The following is an 18,944-nucleotide window of genomic DNA, read 5'->3' on the forward strand; positions in this document are numbered from 1 at the left end:
GGAAGGCCACGCTTAGCCTTACCACGCGCCCTGGTGGGATTGATGCTATTCCTTAGAATAGAATCAATCTGGCGAATGTTAATCAATGGTTAACCGTTGGGTATCGTGGTTACTGTGCAGTTGGAGAGTGCTCGCAAGTAGTTCCCTGTTGGCAAGGCGTTGATGAGAGTTGTCGAACGTTTACAGATCACTTTAGTGTGATGGCAAACGGACAGTAGCGAGAAGTATGTTGTATAACTTCTGATCTAGGAACTACAGGAAGCGGTTGATTAGCAAGTTCGAGTCACGAACTGCTGGCAAATAACTGATGACCGATGAATCGGTGGTCTGTGCGCCAATAGTGAGTTCGAGATCAGCAAGCTGATTATGGTCCCCCCCTGTTTGGTCAGAGATGAGCAAGCTGAAGATGGGCTGGTCAGAGATTAGCGAGGTGAGTTCAATGATCGAAGAAAGATGAGCTGCCCATCGGTGATCTAGTGATCAGTAGGCTGATGACTGGTTATTGACTAGAAATCGATGATTGGAAATGCTAGCCATTGGAGATCGTTAGTCATTGGAGGGACTAGAGGTCACAGATCAGAATTGAGCTAGCAATTGGCGATCTGGTGATCGGCGACCTAGCGATCAGTAAACTGTGAACTAGCCATCAGCAAACAGTGATCTAGAGATCAGTCTGTTGATGCTTTCCTGTTTGCTGCTGCTGGTCTGTCAAGGAAAAAAAGAAACTTCAGAAGAGACAGGGACAAAGGATTCCCCGATTCGATTCCCTTGTAGGATGGAATCTTCGGGATCTTGAATCCTTCTGTGGAGCCTTATTCCTCTTTTCCCGGTGGCAATGTTTATGTGCTTGTGGGAAGGAATGGGGCAATGATGACCTGTCCAAAAAGTTAATTCCTTTTTACTGACAATTGCACGAGTGTGAAGGTATGTCTGGAGCGATGGAATACAGGGTGAAGCTGGTGCTTAATATCTGCCTGGAGAGCAGGCAAGCGCTGGTTCTTAGACAAGAGCTGGAGCATTGGATCTGCGAGCCTTGACTCTTTGGCAAGAGCTGGCGAATGGATCCGGGACCGTAACTCGCAGGAAAGTGAGGAAGATCGCTGGCGTGCCATAAGGCACTGTGTAGTTCTGTGCATTCTCCCTAGAATGCACTGAAGCGCGTAACTGGTTGCGCAAGAGTGGGAGCATTGGCACGTGCGTGAGAACTATGTGGAGATTGTTGGCGCGTGCGTGCGGAAGACCATCGGCATCCGCACGTAGAAGATCGTCGGCGCGTGCGGAAGGCTGTGTGTGTGCACTCAAGATTATCGGAGTGCGCAGGCGCGAAGGCCATCGGCGCGCGTAAGGCCGTCGGTGCGCTTGCGCGGTAGACTGTTGGCGCACGGGCAGGATATCATCGGTGCCCGCACGCAGAAGGAAGTTGGCATGCACACGCGCAATACTGTTGGTGCACGCGCGGGAGACCCTAGGCACTCGCGCGGGGGAGAAAGTCGGGCCATGTACGCGGAACTGTTGCCACTCGCGCATGCAAGACTATTGGAGCGCACGCAAGAGCATTGGCGCTTACGCGCTTGGAAAATCATCGGCGCATGCAGGAGACCGTCGGCGCATGCAGGAGACCATCGGCGCGCGCGCGCGGGAGAGACCATCGGCGCCCGCGCGTGGAAGACCATCGTTACCCACGCGCGGAAAATCGTCGGCGCTCGCGCGCGTGCGGGAGACCATCGGTACCCACGAGCACGCGAAGGTAGCGCTAGTAGGTTGGTGGATCAGCTGGCAGGTTGACCAGTGGCAGGACGATCAGTAACTGGGATGTGTCCTTTAAAAAGGGCGAGCATCCACCGATGGGGACTGTAAGCAGGTCTGCGTTAGAGTCCAGAACCAAAGTCATTCGTTGCAGTGCAAGGTTGCGCTGGTAGATCGGTAGGTCAGCTGGCAGGACGATCAGGAACTGGGATGTGCCCTTTAGAAGGGCGAGCATCCACCGATGAGGACCGTAAAAGGTTCATGTTGGAGTCCAGGACCGAAGTCCAAAGGACTACGTTGCAGCACAAGGTTGCGCTGGTAGATCGGTAGGTCAGCTGGCAGGACGATCAGGCTGCGCTGGAAGGTCTGCTTGATCCCCCGAAGAGGTGTCTCTATGAGAGGCCTCTCCCGCGAACGAGAGAGATGAATACTTCGTAGAAGAGACTTGAAGACACTCGTGATGACGCCCCTAAGGCTGCGTTTTCATCAAGCGAATCGAATCAATTCAATTCATGGAGAATCATCCCAATTAATGATTCGTCATGATTCGCCACGTTAAATTCAATGGAATCGTTTACACCAAGCGAATCGAGTCAATTCAAATCATGGAGATTCATGGCGATTCAGAATCACTGATGCGCGCGGTCCCATTTTTTCATCAGTCAAGGCGAGTCAGCCGAGCAGGAAGCATATATACTGTATATTATGTTTATTCACATTATATTGTCAGTGATTTTATATATTCAATTCATTTATTTACTCTCCTTTATTTAAAACTCTTTTTGTCAATCTTCCGTTCCGTGCGTTCAGCGCTCTCTCTCTCTCTCTCTCTCTCTCTCTCTCTCTCTCTCTCTCTCTCTCTCTCTCTCTCTCTCTCTCTCTCTCTCTCTCATATTTGAGTATGTAAATTGCCGTACGTTGCAGTTTGTATGCCTGCAAGTCATCTAATTTCACACCTTCTTCATTCTTCTTTTTCAACAAGCACTTAGAAGTCATAACACACTTCTCCGGATTATTGACCAAATATGGGAACAAATGTCCAAAGCTCCCAAATTCAGATCTTCTTGAATTTAATGGATGCACCCATATATTCGTTGCCTCCACTTCCGTCTACGCTTTCTCAGCCACAGCAACAATGCTATTTCTGCAACAGCAAAGACGTCCATACTCCCCGAAGGCTGCCTTGGTACTGAATGATGTGTTAATCGGATTCAGTAGGTTGGAGCTATACCGATTCAAAATGACTCGAGTCAAATGATTCTCCATGAATTGAATCGATTCGATTCTCTTGGTGTAAACGCAGCCTTAGGCTGCGTTCACACCAAGCGAATCGAATCGATTCAATTCATGGAGAATCATCCCAATTCATGATTCGTCATGATTCGCCACGTTAAATTCAATGGAATCGTTTACACCAAGCGAATCGAGTCAATTCAAATCATGGAGATTCATGGCGATTCAGAATCACTGATGCGCGAATTCCCATTTTTTCATCAGTCAAGGCGAGTTAGCCGAGCAGGAAGCATCATGCATGTGGAACTCCTCATAGTTCCACATCAGTTTAGTGCAAGAACGACGTGCTATTTATGATCCCAGTGATCCTATGCACCGTAATCGTGATGCAATTGCTGCATTATGGACTGATATTGCTACAGAAATGAAATACAAAGGTAAGTTTAAGTTTTTATTGAACTATTATAGCTGCTATTACAGTAGAAATTACATGTACTGCACTGAACTATAGAAGGGATTGCTGTACTAGGAAATATTATTTTGCCTATTAAAAACAACAACAAAGCATTGTGAATATGGTTAGATACTTTTATTTCGCAACTGTAAGGCGTATTGTCTACTTTTCAAATGTGATATAACGTAACTGCCAGCCAGCCTGGCACCAGTCAGAGTAGAGGGTGGGGTGTAGGCTACATAGGGTGGGGTGTAGGCTACAGTTCCTATTATTAACAGTTGTCTCTGATTTCGTTCACTAATGTTCACATAATGTTCTTCTAAAAGTAATGGTAATATGACAGAATAGTAGGAATAACATAGCTGCCTATAATTATTTTAATATTATCCTTCGTATACGATACGTTAAACCTAACTAAAGAGTAGATGTGATATGGTAAAAACTGGTGTGGCCATCTCTTCTGCAGCGAATATATACATCAGTGGATGTTTCTGTCCTGCCATTCGGCAGCTCCACCTGGTGAGACAAAGTATTCTCTCAAGAGTGTCGCGAATGGACGAAGCTTCTACTGTAGGCCTTGTACTTCTTGTTGGTGACAGGCTCCTCATGTTTTGATGGTGGTCATCAATAACATCATCATTATCAATACGAAAGTTCATGCTGTCTTCATGGTGAATGAAATTATGAAGCACACAGATACTTTTAACTATTGCTTCAGATACCTCAGTGCTTGTTTCCATTGATGTTTTCAGTACACCAAATTTCTGAGTTAACATTCCGAAAGCACATTCTACAGTTTTCCTAGCTCTACTCATCCTATAGTTGAATACCTTTCTAGAGTAATTTACGTCCTTTCGAGGATATGGCCTCATTATATTGGGCTTTAAAGGGAAAGCTTCATCTCCTATGAGATAGAATGGTATTTTGATATCAGTAGTAGGTATTTCACTAGGCTGTGGGATATTTAAATGACCAGAGAGAAATGACCTACCCATATTAAGAGTTACTAAAGACTGCACTGTCACTGTTTCGCCCATATGCCCCAACATCAATCAGAGTAAAACAACACTTGGCATCAGCAATATCCATTAATACAAAAGAGTGATACTGTTTATAATTATGGAAAAGTGAGCCTGCATTAGGTGGGCATTTCAGGCGACAATGCTTGCCATCCAAACTTCCGATACAGTTTGGAACATAGCATTTATCGAAAAATGCTCTTGCTATCTCTTTCCACTGTTGATGATCAGGTACTGTCATATACTGTGGTTGTAATACCTCCCATACGGCATTACTTGTTTCCTTGACAATGTTATGCACTGTAGTCTTCCCAATGCAGAACTGGAACCCAAGGGAAGCAAAAGACTCTCCGGTAGCAACATGTCTGGAATAGATAAAGAGAGAATCCTCTATGAATAGGCCTTCTGTTTCCATGTTATTTTTCATCACTGCTATTGTCATTAAAGTAATAATAACTACTATTATGACCATCCTTCTAACCACCATTATTATGTTTTCCACAGAATCCGATTGCAAGGAAAAATGGCACCAATTAAGGAGCAACTTTATGAGAGAAAAGAGGAAATTTAATACTCAAAAATCTGGATCAGCTAGCATCAAAGCCAAGAAATGGGTATTCTACGATGCTATGGAATTCCTCATACCCTATGTGACACCACGAGCCACATCATGTAATGTACCAACACCCCCAAAATGAGGACATAAATTCTGCATTTGATATGGATGATGCTGCACCTGATGATACTTCATCAACTACTAATATCACGGATGCACCTGACAGTGTGCGTTCTGTACAAACAGCAACCAATGTTGACGTCTGTGAAGGGGGAAGTACGAGTACGTCTGCACCTGTTATCAAGCAGCCATCATCTACAGCAAAGAAGCATAATGCCAACAAAAGACGTCGCTGCGAGCTTCCAAGTGATGTAGATGGGCAAATCATGGGGGGAGTTGCAAAAGTTGCGAGAACAAGCAGTTTGTAAAAATGAAAATGAATCTGACCCAGACAGTATTGACACTAAAATAGAAATACATCAGGCCTTTCGTAGAAAACTCGCCAAGGACCAAAACTCTAGCTACGGTTACTGGACTAGCCAACACCAACATCCATCTAATACTACACCATCACCGTATGCTAGTGATAGTACTTCTTCTGAGTTCACTTATCTGTGAAAGGTATCTTTTAAGTTGGAGGACATAACAGTTTTTTATTTAAGTTGGAGGACAACAGTTTTTTTTAAGTTGGAGGACATAACAGTTTTTTTTAAGTTGGAGGACATGTTTTTTTTTTAGTTGGAGGACATAGCAGTTATATCACATATTTAAAAAGTAGACAATACACCCTACAGTTGCCAAATAAAAATATATAACCATATCCATAATGCTTCCTGTTGTAATTTTTTTAATATGCAGAATAATATTGTCTAGTACAGCAATTCCCTCTATAGATCAGTGCAATACATGTAATTTCTACTGTAACAGAAGCCTAAGAGGTAAATATAAACTGTTAAACCTACCTTTGCATCCATTTCTGTAGCAATATTGTATCCATAACCAGACATAAAGCATGTCTATTTTTTTTATATAATTTACAGCTACCTTAAACACTCGATCAATCTATTAGTGGAATTATTTTAAATAATACACTTACCTTAGGAAAATGGCCAGTCTTTCTTCAGGTCGAATTGCAAGACGGTAACTGGTATTCTGCTTCTTGATGGAGGGTCCCATCAACTCAACCAACATCTTAAATTGTTCCGTGGTCATCCTAAAGAAGTCATAAAACTTCTCCGGATTATTGACCAAATCTGGGAACAAATGTCCAAAGCTCCCAAATTCAGGTCTTCTGGAATTTATTGGATGCACCCATATTCGTTGCCTTCGCCTCCATCTACGCTTTCTCAGCCACAGCAACAATGCTATTTCTGCAACAGCAAAGACGTCCATAATCCTCGAAGGCTGCCTTGCTACTGAATGATGTGTTAATCAGATTCAGTAGGTTGGAACTATACCGATTCAAAATGACTTGAGTCAAATAATTCTCCATGAATTGAATCGATTCGATTCGCTTGGTATACGCAGCCTTAGGGCCGGTGGATCAGCAAGCTGACCTTAGCAGTAGCAATCGTCCGAAGAGGAGTCTCTATGAGTGGCCTCTCTCGCGAACGAGAGAGGTGAACACTTCGTAGAAGAGACTAGAAGACTCCCATGATGATGCCCCTTAGGGCCGGTGGATCAGCAAGCTGAAGTGGCCATCCTCTAAAGAGGAATCTCTATAAGTGGCCTCTCTCGCGAACAAGAGGGGTGGACACTTCGTAGAAGAGACTTGCTAAGACTGTGCTCCACCCCTGAAGGAAGAGAAACTCAGCAAGGGGGGAGAGAAGTCTGGCTGAAGGGCAGCAACAGCAGTCGGAGGCGATAAATTTATTAAGATATGGGAAGTTCCCCCCCTGAAGGGAGAAACAACCTCACACCTGGGGAGGAAACCTCCCTCAGAAGGGAAGTTGTCCAACCCCGGGAGGCAAACCTCCTTTAGCGTTCTAAGATGATCTGAATTGCTGGCCATGTTGTCAAGGGAGTACTTCTAAGAGAAGGGATGACGCCCATGATGACGTCCTCTGAGGGACGGCAGTGACAGCAGATTCCCCAGGCATGAACAGAACAGCTCTGCTTCATTGGCACTTTTTAGTCAAATGAAGAAAAACTGCATAGTTAACTGGGAAAATAAAATTAAATAATTATTCAACAGAAATTCCCTAGGGAGGAACTCCGAAAAGGAACCCCGAGGGAACAGCATAAAATAAGAATTAAGTATTGCGCCCTTCCTTCCCTCGACGACATCCACAGGAGAAGGGGGGGGGAGCGGAGTAACTGTAATAAAAACAGAATTATAATCATTCAGATCAGCTAAGAATATTCACTAATAGTGAGAACCACTAACCCTCCGAAGGGAAGTGTTCCCCACGGAGAAAGCTGACAAGTTAAAATACAATTACATTTTCACTAAAATTAATTTAGACAAACAAATAGAAGAGCAACCTAACCGGCGCACAGGAAAGGAGCTTCCCCAATAGTACGTTGTTGTAGTAAAGGTGAACACCTCGAGAAGAGAGAGACCATAGTCAATCTTTAAAAGGCCACATTCCCTTCGCTCAGAATCCAAGTTTCCCATAGGAAAAGAGGGAAGGGCGAAGACAATAGTTGAATGAAGAGGGTCCAGGTGATGACGATTCCCCTACGGCGGCCGAGTTAATGGATATATGCCGACGGGAAGACCGATGGACAAGAGAGGGAGAGGTCATTCCCCACGAAGTGGAACTGTGCTGGCCTTGCTACTCCGCAAGTGTCGTTGTCGTATATCCCACACACAGCACAAACACTGAAAAGGAAACTTACCACATTTCTACACATATATATATATATATATATACATAAACATTAAGAATGTTTATATATATATATATATATATATATATATACAAGTATAAGAAAAAGTAAGTTAAAAGACAAAAATTAATGGCAGTCCAAAATAGGCGAGGAGGGAGAGAGGAACAACCGCTCTCGCTCCGAGCCAAAAGTAAAGTGAGCTCAAGCACAGGTGTGTGTGAGGGGGGGGGGGGGGGGAATAGCAAGCTCCCCTCCCCTACCCCGCTAACTAGCGGTGTGGGTACTAAACCCTCGTTAAATTTTAATGGCTCGTCATTTCAGCTACGCCAAAAGTAATACCCCTATTAAATAGCGTGGTTTGTATTCCAGTTACGGAACAAAAATGAATTGTATGAAAACTGTGATATCCTGTAACATATTGGTGATGATATAATATTTATCATGAAGATATTTCGAATAAATTAAGAAATTATATATAAAATACGCCACTAGTATGTGAGCAATCTTTCAATACAGTAGCGAAACATACAGATCAGTTGATTATAACTAAAGGTAAACAAAATATTAAGTAATTCTTGAGGTTTAAAATTCTTTCGAAATTGAAAAATAGAATAAAAAAATGCTTTAATAGAGCATAGGATATCCTATTAAACAGGAAAAATGTTATTTTCCTTAGTAAAATAAATTTTTGAATATACTTACCCGATGATCATGTAGCTGTCAACTCTGTTGCCCGACAGAAAAATCTAAGGTCGGGATACGCCAGCGATCGCTATACAGGTGGGGGTGTACACAACAGCGCCATCTGTCGAGTAGGTACTCAGGTACTTCTTGTCAACAAGAACTCAATTTTCTCCTCGGTCCACTGGTTCTCTATGGGGAGGAAGGGAGGGTCCTTAAATTCATGATCATCGGGTAAGTATATTCAAAAATTTATTTTACTAAGGAAAATAACATTTTTCAATATTAATCTTACCCGATGATCATGTAGCTGATTCACACCCAGGGGGGTGGGTGGAGACCAGCATACATGTTAACATTAGAAGCTAAGTATCCCGTATTTCATTTTAGCAGTTATTCAAAATAACAAACATAAAATAAATAAGTACCTGGTAAGGAAGTCGACTTGAACCATTACTCTGCCTTTTTAAGTACGTCTTCCTTACTGAGCCTAGCGATCCTCTTAGGATGCTGAGCGACTCCTAGGTGCTGAAGTATGAAGGGCTGCAACCCATACTAAAGGACCTCATCACAACCTCTAATCTAGGCGCTTCTCAAGAAAGAATTTGACCACCCGCCAAATCAACCAGGATGCGGAAGGCTTCTTAGCCTTCCGTACAACCCAAAAAACAACAATAAAAAGCATTTCAAGAGAAAGATTAAAAAAGGTTATGGGATTATGGGAATGTAGTGGTTGAGCCCTCACCTACTACTGCACTCGCTGCTACGAATGGTCCCAGGGTGTAGCAGTTCTCGTAAAGAGACTGGACATCTTTGAGGTAAAATGATGCGAACACTGACTTGCTTCTCCAATAGGTTGCATCCATAACACTCTGCAGAGAACGGTTCTGTTTGAGGGCCACTGAAGTAGCGACAGCTCTAACTTCATGTGTCCTTACCTTCAGCAAAGCATGGTCTTCTTCCTTCAGATGAGAATGGGCCTCTCTAATCAAAAACCTGATGTAATAAGAAACTGCGTTCTTAGACATCGGTAAAGCAGGTTTCTTGATAGAACACCATAAAGCTTCTGATTGTCCTCGTAATGGCTTTGTACGTCTTAAATAGTACTTAAGAGCTCTTACTGGGCAAAGTACTCTCTCTTGTTCGTTACCAACCAAGTTGGACAGGCTTGGGATCTCGAACGACTTGGGCCAAGGACGAGAAGGAAGCTCGTTTTTAGCTAAAAAACCAAGCTGCAAGGAACATGTAGCCGTTTCAGATGTAAAACCTATGTTCCTGCTGAAGGCGTGAATCTCACTGACTCTTTTAGCTGTTGCTAAGCAAACGAGGAAAAGAGTCTTTAATGTGAGATCCTTAAAAGAGGCTGATTGAAGCGGTTCGAACCTTGCTGACATCAGGAACCTTAAAACCACGTCTAGGTTCCAGCCTGGTGTGGCTAACCGACGCTCCTTTGAGGTCTCAAAAGACTTAAGGAGGTCCTGTAGATCTTTGTTGGTGGAAAGATCTAAGCCTCTGTGGCGGAAGACCGCTGCCAACATGCTTCTGTAACCTTTGATCGTAGGAGCTGATAGGGATCTTACATTCCTTAGATGTAAAAGGAAGTCAGCTATCTGCGTTACAGAGGTACTGGTTGAGGAAACTGCATTCGCCTTGCACCAGCTTCGGAAGACTTCCCATTTTGACTGGTAGACCTTGAGAGTGGATGTCCTCCTTGCTCTGGCAATCGCTCTGGCTGCCTCCTTCGAAAAGCCTCTAGCTCTTGAGAGTCTTTCGATAGTCTGAAGGCAGTCAGACGAAGAGCGTGGAGGCTTGGGTGTACCTTCTTTACGTGCGGCTGACGCAGAAGGTCCACTCTTAGAGGAAGAGTCCTGGGAACGTCCACTAGCCATTGCAGTACCTCGGTGAACCATTCTCTCGCGGGCCAGAGGGGAGCAACCAACGTCAACCGTGTCCCTTCGTGAGAGGCGAACTTCTGCAGTACCTTGTTGACAATCTTGAACGGAGGGAACGCATACAGGTCTAGATGGGACCAATCCAGAAGAAAGGCATCTACGTGAACTGCTGCTGGGTCCGGAATCGGTGAACAATAAATCGGGAGCCTCTTGGTCATCGAGGTAGCGAATAGATCTATGGTGGGCTGACCCCACAGGGCCCATAGTCTGCTGCAAACATTCTTGTGAAGGGTCCACTCTGTGGGGATGACCTGACCCTTCCGGCTGAGGCGATCTGCCATGACATTCATGTCGCCTTGAATGAACCTCGTTACCAGCGAAATCTTTCGATCTCTTGACCAAGTGAGGAGGTCCCTTGCGATCTCGAACAACTTCCTCGAATGAGTCCCTCCTTGCTTGGAGATGTACGCCAAGGCTGTGGTGTTGTCGGAGTTCACCTCCACCACCTTGCCTAGATGGAGGGACTTGAAGTTTATCAAGGCCAGATGAACTGCCAATAGCTCCTTGCAGTTGATGTGAAGTGTTCTTTGTTCCTGATTCCACGTGCCCGAGCATTCCCGTCCGTCCAGTGTCGCACCCCAGCCCGTGTCCGATGCGTCCGAGAAGAGAAGGTGGTCGGGGGTCTGAACAGCCAATGGTAGACCTTCCTTGAGAAGAATGCTGTTCTTCCACCACGTCAGTGCAGACCTCATCTCTTCGGATATAGGAACTGAGACCGCTTCTAGCGTCATGTCCTTTCTCCAGTGAGCAGCTAGATGATACTGAAGGGGGCGGAGGTGGAGTCTCCCTAACTCGATGAACTGGGCCAGCGATGAAAGTGTCCCTGTTAGACTCATCCACTGCCTGACTGAACATCGGTTCCTTCTCAGCATGCTCTGGATGCATTCTTGGGCTTGACTGATCCTGGGGGCCGACGGAAAAGCCCGAAAAGCTCGACTCTGAATCTCCATACCTAGATAGATAATGGTTTGGGATGGGACGAGTTGGGACTTCTCTATATTGACCAGGAGACCCAATTCCTTGGTCAGATCCAAAGTCCATCTGAGATTCTCCAGACAGCGACGACTTGACGGAGCTCTTAAAAGCCAGTCGTCCAAATAGAGGGAGGCTCTGATGTCTGCCAAGTGAAGGAATTTGGCAATATTCCTCATCAGTTTGGTAAACACAAGAGGTGCCGTGCTTAGGCCAAAGCACAGGGCTTGGAACTGGTACACGACCTTTCCAAAGACGAACCTTAGGAAAGGTTGGGAGTCTGGATGGACGGGGACATGAAAGTACGCGTCTTTTAGGTCCAACGAGACCATCCAGTCTTCCTTCCTGACCGATGCTAGCACCGACTTCGTCGTCTCCATAGTGAACGTCTGCTTGGTGACAAAAGCATTGAGAGCACTGACGTCCAGCACCGGTCTCCAGCCTCCTGTCTTCTTCGCTACCAGGAAGAGACGGTTGTAGAAGCCCGGGGATTGATGGTCCCGGACTATGACTACCGCTCCCTTTTGTAGCAAGAGAGACACCTCTTGCTGCAAAGCTAGCCTCTTGTCCTCCTCCTTGTAGTTGGGCGAGAGGTTGATGGGAGTAGTTGCTAGAGGGGGATTGCGCCAGAACGGAATCTTGTACCCCTCTCTTAGCAACTTCACAGACTGAGCGTCTGCACCTCTGCTCTCCCAAGCCTGCCAGTAGTTCTTGAGCCTGGCTCCCACTGCTGTCTGGAGAGGAAGGCAGTCAGATTCTGCCTTTTGAGGACTTGGAACCCTTCTTCTTTTTGCCACGATGACTGTCGGCACGGGTACCTCCTCTGCTGGAGGTTCTGCCACGAGAGGGCGGGATGAACCTAGATGCTGGTGTGTCCATCCTAGGTCTAGGCACGGAAGGTAAAGAGACTTTACGTGCGGAAGAAGCCACCAGGTCATGGGTATCCTTCTGGATCAACGAGGCAGCAATCCCCTTGATCAGCTCTTCCGGAAAGAGACACTGGGAAAGCGGAGCAAACATCAACTCCGACTTCTGGCAAGGTGTGATCCCCGCAGACAAGAAGGAGCAAAGATGATCTCTCTTCTTAAGCACTCCAGAAACGTACGAAGCCGTAAGTTCACCAGACCCATCCCGAATGGCTTTGTCCATGCTAGACATGATAAGCATGGCAGAGTCCTTATCCGAAGGGGAAGTCTTTCTGCTTAACGCCCCCAAACACCAGTCGAGGAAGTATAAGATCTCAAAAGCACGAAAAACTCCCTTCAACTGATGGTCCATGTCAGAGAAGGACCAGCAAATCTTGGAGCGTCTCATAGCCAGCCTGCGGGGAGAGTCAACCAGACTTGAAAAGTCGCCCTGGGCAGAGGCAGGAACTCCCAAGCCGGGTTCCTCTCCCGTGGCATACCAGACGCTAGATTTGGAAGCAAGCTTGGTAGGCGGAAAGATGAAAGCAGTCTTTCCCAGTTGCTTCTTGGACTGCAACCACTCTCCCATTACCCTCAAAGCTCTCTTGGATGAGCGTGCGAGTACGAGTTTCGTGAAGGCAGGAGCTGCGGACTGCATGCCTAAAGCGAACTCGGAGGGAGGTGAGCGCGGGGTTGCAGACACAAACTGTTCCGGATACAACTCCCTGAACAGGGCAAGGACTTTCCTAAAGTCTAAGGAGGGAGGCGTAGACTTGGGTTCTTCTAAGTCGGAGTGCGGATCGTCCAAATGCGCAGCTTCGTCGTCATCAGATACTCCATCATCCGAATGCTGAGGAGGAAGTGGCAAAGGTGGAGCAGAAAGCTGAACGGCTGAATCCGGCAGCACGGGTGCATGCGTAGCTGCGGATCCAACATCATGCCGCTGCTGGTCAGTCTGCGAGCTGGCAACAACAAAAGCGGAGTGCTGGTGCGTGGGAGGGACTGCCGTGGGTTGCGGAGCATGCCGCATTGCGTCAAAACACGGCAGCTTGACAGCACCTTCCCACTGCTGATGCGGTAGCTCACGCATGTCAACGGAGGGTGCAGCATGAACATGCGTCTGGCAGGGTCGACTGCGCATCGGTGGTGGAGCTCTCACAGGTGGAGTGTGGGAGCAGGCAGCCGCAGTATCTGCTGAGCGCACAACCGTGGCAGGTTGTAGGTTAACAGGTGCAGTGTCAACCTTCTCAGCACGATACTCCTGCATGAAGGAAGCAAGCTGAGACTGCATAGTCTGCAGCATGGACCACTTAGGGTCTACCGTGGTTGGTGCGGCAACAGACGGAGTAGTTGCCTGCTGCGGAACCACTCTACCTCTCTTGGGAGGTGTGCAGTCTTCGGAAGACTGCGGCGAGTCCGAACTGACCCAGTGGCTACACCTGGGCCGTTGGACTCGCTCGGAAGGGACCTTACGCTTGAGAGGTCGTGAGACCTTGGTCCAACGTTTCTTCCTAGAAACTTCTTCCACAGACGAGGAATGATAGGGCTCATTCGTCTGTTTGTGGATGGGACGATCTCTGACAGATACGTCCGCAACCACGGAGGGTACATCCGTACGCTGATCAAGGCCTGTCGAACCCTTTGGTCCTTCGACATTGCTTCTCCCCTGGGCTTGGGAGCTTGCAAGAGGTCCCGGACTGGGAGGACGACTGGCACGAACAGATGTACCCTCATGCGCAACACTGACACAGACACTTTTCACTTCACTTGCACTCACTACACTTCCCACTGCACTTTGCGCTTTCAACTCTTTGACATCGGCCAAAAGTTGATTCCGGTCATTAGCTAATGACTCCACTCTGTCACCAAGAGCCTGAATGGCACGCATCATGTCCGCCATGGAGGGTTGAGCACTAGTAGCAGGGTCGGGAGTCACCACTACAGGGGAAGGAGTAGGTTGAGGGGCATGGGGAGAGGAAAAATCAAACGAGCGAGAAGAACTCCTCCTGATCCTATCCTTCTCTAGCCTACGTGCATTCTTTAGGAATTCGTTAAAATCGAATTCCGAAAGCCCAGCGCATTCCTCACATCGATCTTCCAATTGACAGGATTTACCCCTACAATTGGAACAAACGGTGTGAGGATCTATGGAGGCCTTCGGAAGACGCCTAGAACAAGCCCTAACGCTACACTGCCTGTACTTAGGGACTTGAGAATGGTCAGACATCTTGAATTCTTGAATTAGCCAAGGGGGAAATCCAAAATCTAGCAAAGTTCATTAACAATTAATCCAAATCTAATCAAAAAGCTTGATAAGCTAATGATAATAGTTCCTGAATAGCGAAAGCTAAAATCTAGAGCGAATACATCACCAAAATCATGAAAAACAACTCCAGAAACAACAGCGTATCCAAGTAGGTCTTGCCGGTGGCACGACAGAGGAAAAATTGAGTTCTTGTTGACAAGAAGTACCTGAGTACCTACTCGACAGATGGCGCTGTTGTGTACACCCCCACCTGTATAGCGATCGCTGGCGTATCCCGACCTTAGATTTTTATGTCGGGCAACAGAGTTGACAGCTACATGATCATCGGGTAAGATTAATATTGAAAATTGAATAATTATTCACAGTAAGAAAATATGGATAAAATATGACTTAGATGAATGCCAAATCCTGACGCATCATAATAACTCTACAGAAATTTAACTTTCTTGACTTACGATGCGCCATGGTACCTATATCAGTTGTAAGTCGACGACTTCCTATAATATATGGATAATCTGGAAAAATGGATAATCCGGCACCCTGCTGGTCCCAAAGTTGCCGGATTAGGGATGCCCTACCTGTACCTCTGACAAATCTATGCTAATTATAATAAATTAGCGAAATCGATGAATTTGGGAAATGCAAGAAGGATTGAAAAATAGGAATGAGAATATGTGGAATGAGACTAAGAAAGGGGTTTAGAATGCTTAATAAGAGGAAAATGACGAATGATGAATGAAATCGCAAAAAAATACTGAGAATCAAGGAGTTGGAAAGATACGTTGTAGATATATGTGGGAGGGCAAAGTAAATGTACGAAAGGGATTTGGGAAGGAATTGGGAAAAGGATTAAGGATATAATAATAATAGGTGAAGGACAATAATAATGTGAAGGAGATATTAATAAGCATGATAGGTTATATCAGTGAGGTAACTCTTTAAAAGTGAATGGTCATATCAGTGGGATAATATCATGAAAGTGAATATAGGTTGGTGATGGACTACGCAGTTTTGATCAGATGATTTCAATGTAAACAATGCATGAGATTATAATTTGCTATGTTTTTAACTATAAATGCGATACTAAAATGCAAATATTACATGCATCATTATTGGATACAGTTAAGTCAAATACCAGTTTAATAAAAATTGTTTATTTCAAATATAGCTGTAATTCTTTACCAAAGTACTGTAAATGGATACACACTGTACAGAGAGAGCTTGGACCAGCTGGGCGTAGAGATAGGTAGTGGCACGCAGTGCTCACAATGTAAAGGAGGGCAGGCTATTTGAAATCATCGCTCAGTTTGAATTTTATCGGAATTTTATGAAAATTTTTAATTAATAGGTATTGCATTGTTCTTGGCCATCCCAATGCTGCTGCCAGCCATTAGAAATCAAATTCTTAATGTTGGGTAAACAATCATCACAAATCTTTTTTTCCGCTTCTTGGCCTCAAAAAAACGAAACCACGAAGCAAGAAACTGTAATTAACGAGGTCTGACTGTATACCAATCTCCAAAAATAGATTCAATGGCAAACTAGTATCAAAACAAGAAAGCAGTATTCAAACATACCTATTGCTTTGGCAGTGATAAGTAACCTGGGAGAAAGAGTTCCCCCAACGTCAAAAAAAAGTACGATATTTCGGCCCTTTGGTCGCAGGGTAGCCTCATAAACATGTCTATGCCGAGATGATTGTCCACAGTCTAAACCAATGCTTGTACCTTCAAAAAAAACAAACAAATTTAAAAGCTTTCAACATGAAAATAAAAAGTAAAATTAAGAAAGTGGATACTGTATGTTGATGCTGACGAGAGATGCAGGGGTGAACTCCATATTATACAGTACATATTATTATTACTATTATTATTATTATTATTATTACAAGCTAAGCTACAACCCTAGTTGGAAAAGTAAGATGCTATAAGGTCAAGGGCTCTAACATGGAAAAATAGCCCAGTGAGGAGAGGATATACGTAAACTACAAGGGAAGTAATGAACAATTGAAATATTTTAAAAACGGAAAGAACATTAAAATAGATGTTTCATATATACATACATATACCATGGCACTTCCCCCAATTTTGGGGGGTAGCCGACATCAACAAAGAAACAAAAACAAAAAGGGGACCTCTACTCTCTACGTTCCTCCCAGCCTAACAAGGGACTCAACCGAGTTCAGCTGGTACTGCTAGGGTGTCACAGCCCACCCTCCCACATTATCCACCACAAATGAAGCTTCATAATGCTGAATCCCCTACTGCTGCTATCTCCGCGGTCATCTAAGGCATCGGAGGCAGCAGCAGGGCCTACCGGAACTGCGTCACAATCGCTCGCCATTCATTCCTATTTCTAGCACGCTCTCTTGCCTCGCTCACATCTATCCTCCTATCACCCAGAGCTTCCTTCACTCCATCCATCCACCCAAACCTTGGCCTTCCTCTAGTACTTCTCCCATCAACTCTTGCATTCATCACCTTCTTTAGCAGACATCCATTTTCCATTCTCTCAACATGGCCAAACCACCTCAACCATATATAAAGTTCATAAATATAGTTCATATATAAACTATAAAAACTTAAAAAATACCAGAGGAAGATAAATAAGATAGAATAGTGTGCTCAAGTGTACCTACAAGCAAGAGAACTCTATCCCAAGAAAGTGGAAGATAATGGTACAAAGGCTATAGCTCTACCCAAGACGAGACAACAATGGTTTGATTTTGGAGTGTCATTCTCCTACTGTAGAAGAGCTGCTTATCAGAGCTAAAAGAGTCTATTCTACCCTAACCCATAAGTTATATGAAAAGCAAATGTGAAAACCAGAGAGGAAAAAAGACCATATTGTAGTGGTTGAATAAGTACAAATTAGTTAATCTTATATGTTTGTTCTCATGGGGATTGCTAAGTTCTCAAGCAATTACTGAGGAAACAGTATGTTGAAGATGAAGGGAAAACATATCACTGTTCAATAGAATATAACAAAATTCAATAAAAAGTAAAATTCTACGATATGCATACCTAAAGTTTCTACAATACATAATATGAATGGGGCCCTTGCAAAGTAAATGGAAAAAATGAATTAATGTGACTATAAGATGTTATAATACAGGGCTGGAGTTGGAAAGATCATATAATAAATGAAGAGGATGCTGGAATATGTGGTGTCCTCAGGCTAGACAATAAACTAGATTTCAAAGACTGACTAACAGGGGTTAAAACAAATAATAAGAAGGGAGAGCTTCAGTTTGTCAAAAAATAAAATATGTATGAAGTAGCAAAAGGAAAGCAAGAAGAAAAAAATCCTGGAGGGGGTTATAGAGGAAGACCTTGACTAAAGGGAGGAGAACCTGAGGAAGAAACCTGATAAAAAAAAGGGTCATGAAAATCATCCACACTTTTATCACTAAACCTTGAGCCGATTGCCTTGATGTGCTTTCTTCAACTATTTCTATCATAAACATCACCAATCAGACAAAACTCTCGCTATCTGGATATACAGTAGTCTGCTATATCCAAAATCCACCACAACGGAGTCTGTTATTGCAGGATTCTACTATAATTCTAAATTTACTTCTACTGTATTCTCCTTACAGTCACAAATCCTTATAATTTAATCATTCAATTTCATTATTTCTTTTACTATTATAAATAATCTAGTTTAATTTCTAATTTTACAATAATTTTATACTTTCATTACAATAAATTTTAATTCATTATCCTATTATTTTCCTACCTATCATCATTTTCTATTTAGTAATTTTCACCTTATCATTTTGATTTTGATAGAATTTAATTCCTTCTTGTAAAATAAGTCGCCAGGGCCAGTTAATAAACATCTGTCCATATGTAATACTGTACTGTACTAAAAATATTTGATATAATTAGTATTTTTTCCTAACTTCTGTACTGTATACAAACCCGAGTAATTTATATGACGGTTGATAAGGCCTTCTTTGCTTTGCAAAAGGCCGCTACTTGAAGGGGACCCCACTTTGGGTCTTTTGGCTTGTTTACTCCTAAATCGATTTACTACGACCAGAAAAAAGAAAAGGTTCCTAGCTGGTAAATATGGTTAAGACTTATGGAGAGGACAATGTGGAACATTTGGATCACTGACTTGGGTTTGCATACGTAGCTAGGATTGTACTAGAAATTTGTAGTTTGTTCCTATGAGGATTCAAACCTCTCAGTCATTTCTATGGGGAGTTTTCCTTAGGTGAAAGAAGTCCATCAAAAACAGGTATCTATCTAGCTCTAGATCACTGATAGGTAACCACAAAAATAACGGATTTTGAGCGAAGCGAAAAATCTATTTTTGGGGGA

The 18,944-nt window shown here is 44.1% G+C and overlaps 1 protein-coding gene and 1 pseudogene across 1 annotated transcript in view; one reads left to right on the forward strand and one right to left on the reverse strand.

Annotated features, from left to right (window-relative positions):
* Positions 1-18,944, reverse strand: part of LOC137640023 (VWFA and cache domain-containing protein 1) — a 447,337-nt gene that overhangs the window by 269,616 nt on the left and 158,777 nt on the right. The window contains 1 exon segment of the mRNA XM_068372387.1: positions 16,194-16,343. Coding sequence (XP_068228488.1) covers positions 16,194-16,343 — 150 coding nt within the window.
* On the forward strand, positions 392-5,436 carry LOC137638970 (uncharacterized; annotated as a pseudogene).

Source organism: Palaemon carinicauda, chromosome 4 (assembly GCF_036898095.1).
Source record: "Palaemon carinicauda isolate YSFRI2023 chromosome 4, ASM3689809v2, whole genome shotgun sequence".
Classification (NCBI taxonomy): Eukaryota; Metazoa; Arthropoda; class Malacostraca; order Decapoda; family Palaemonidae; genus Palaemon; species Palaemon carinicauda.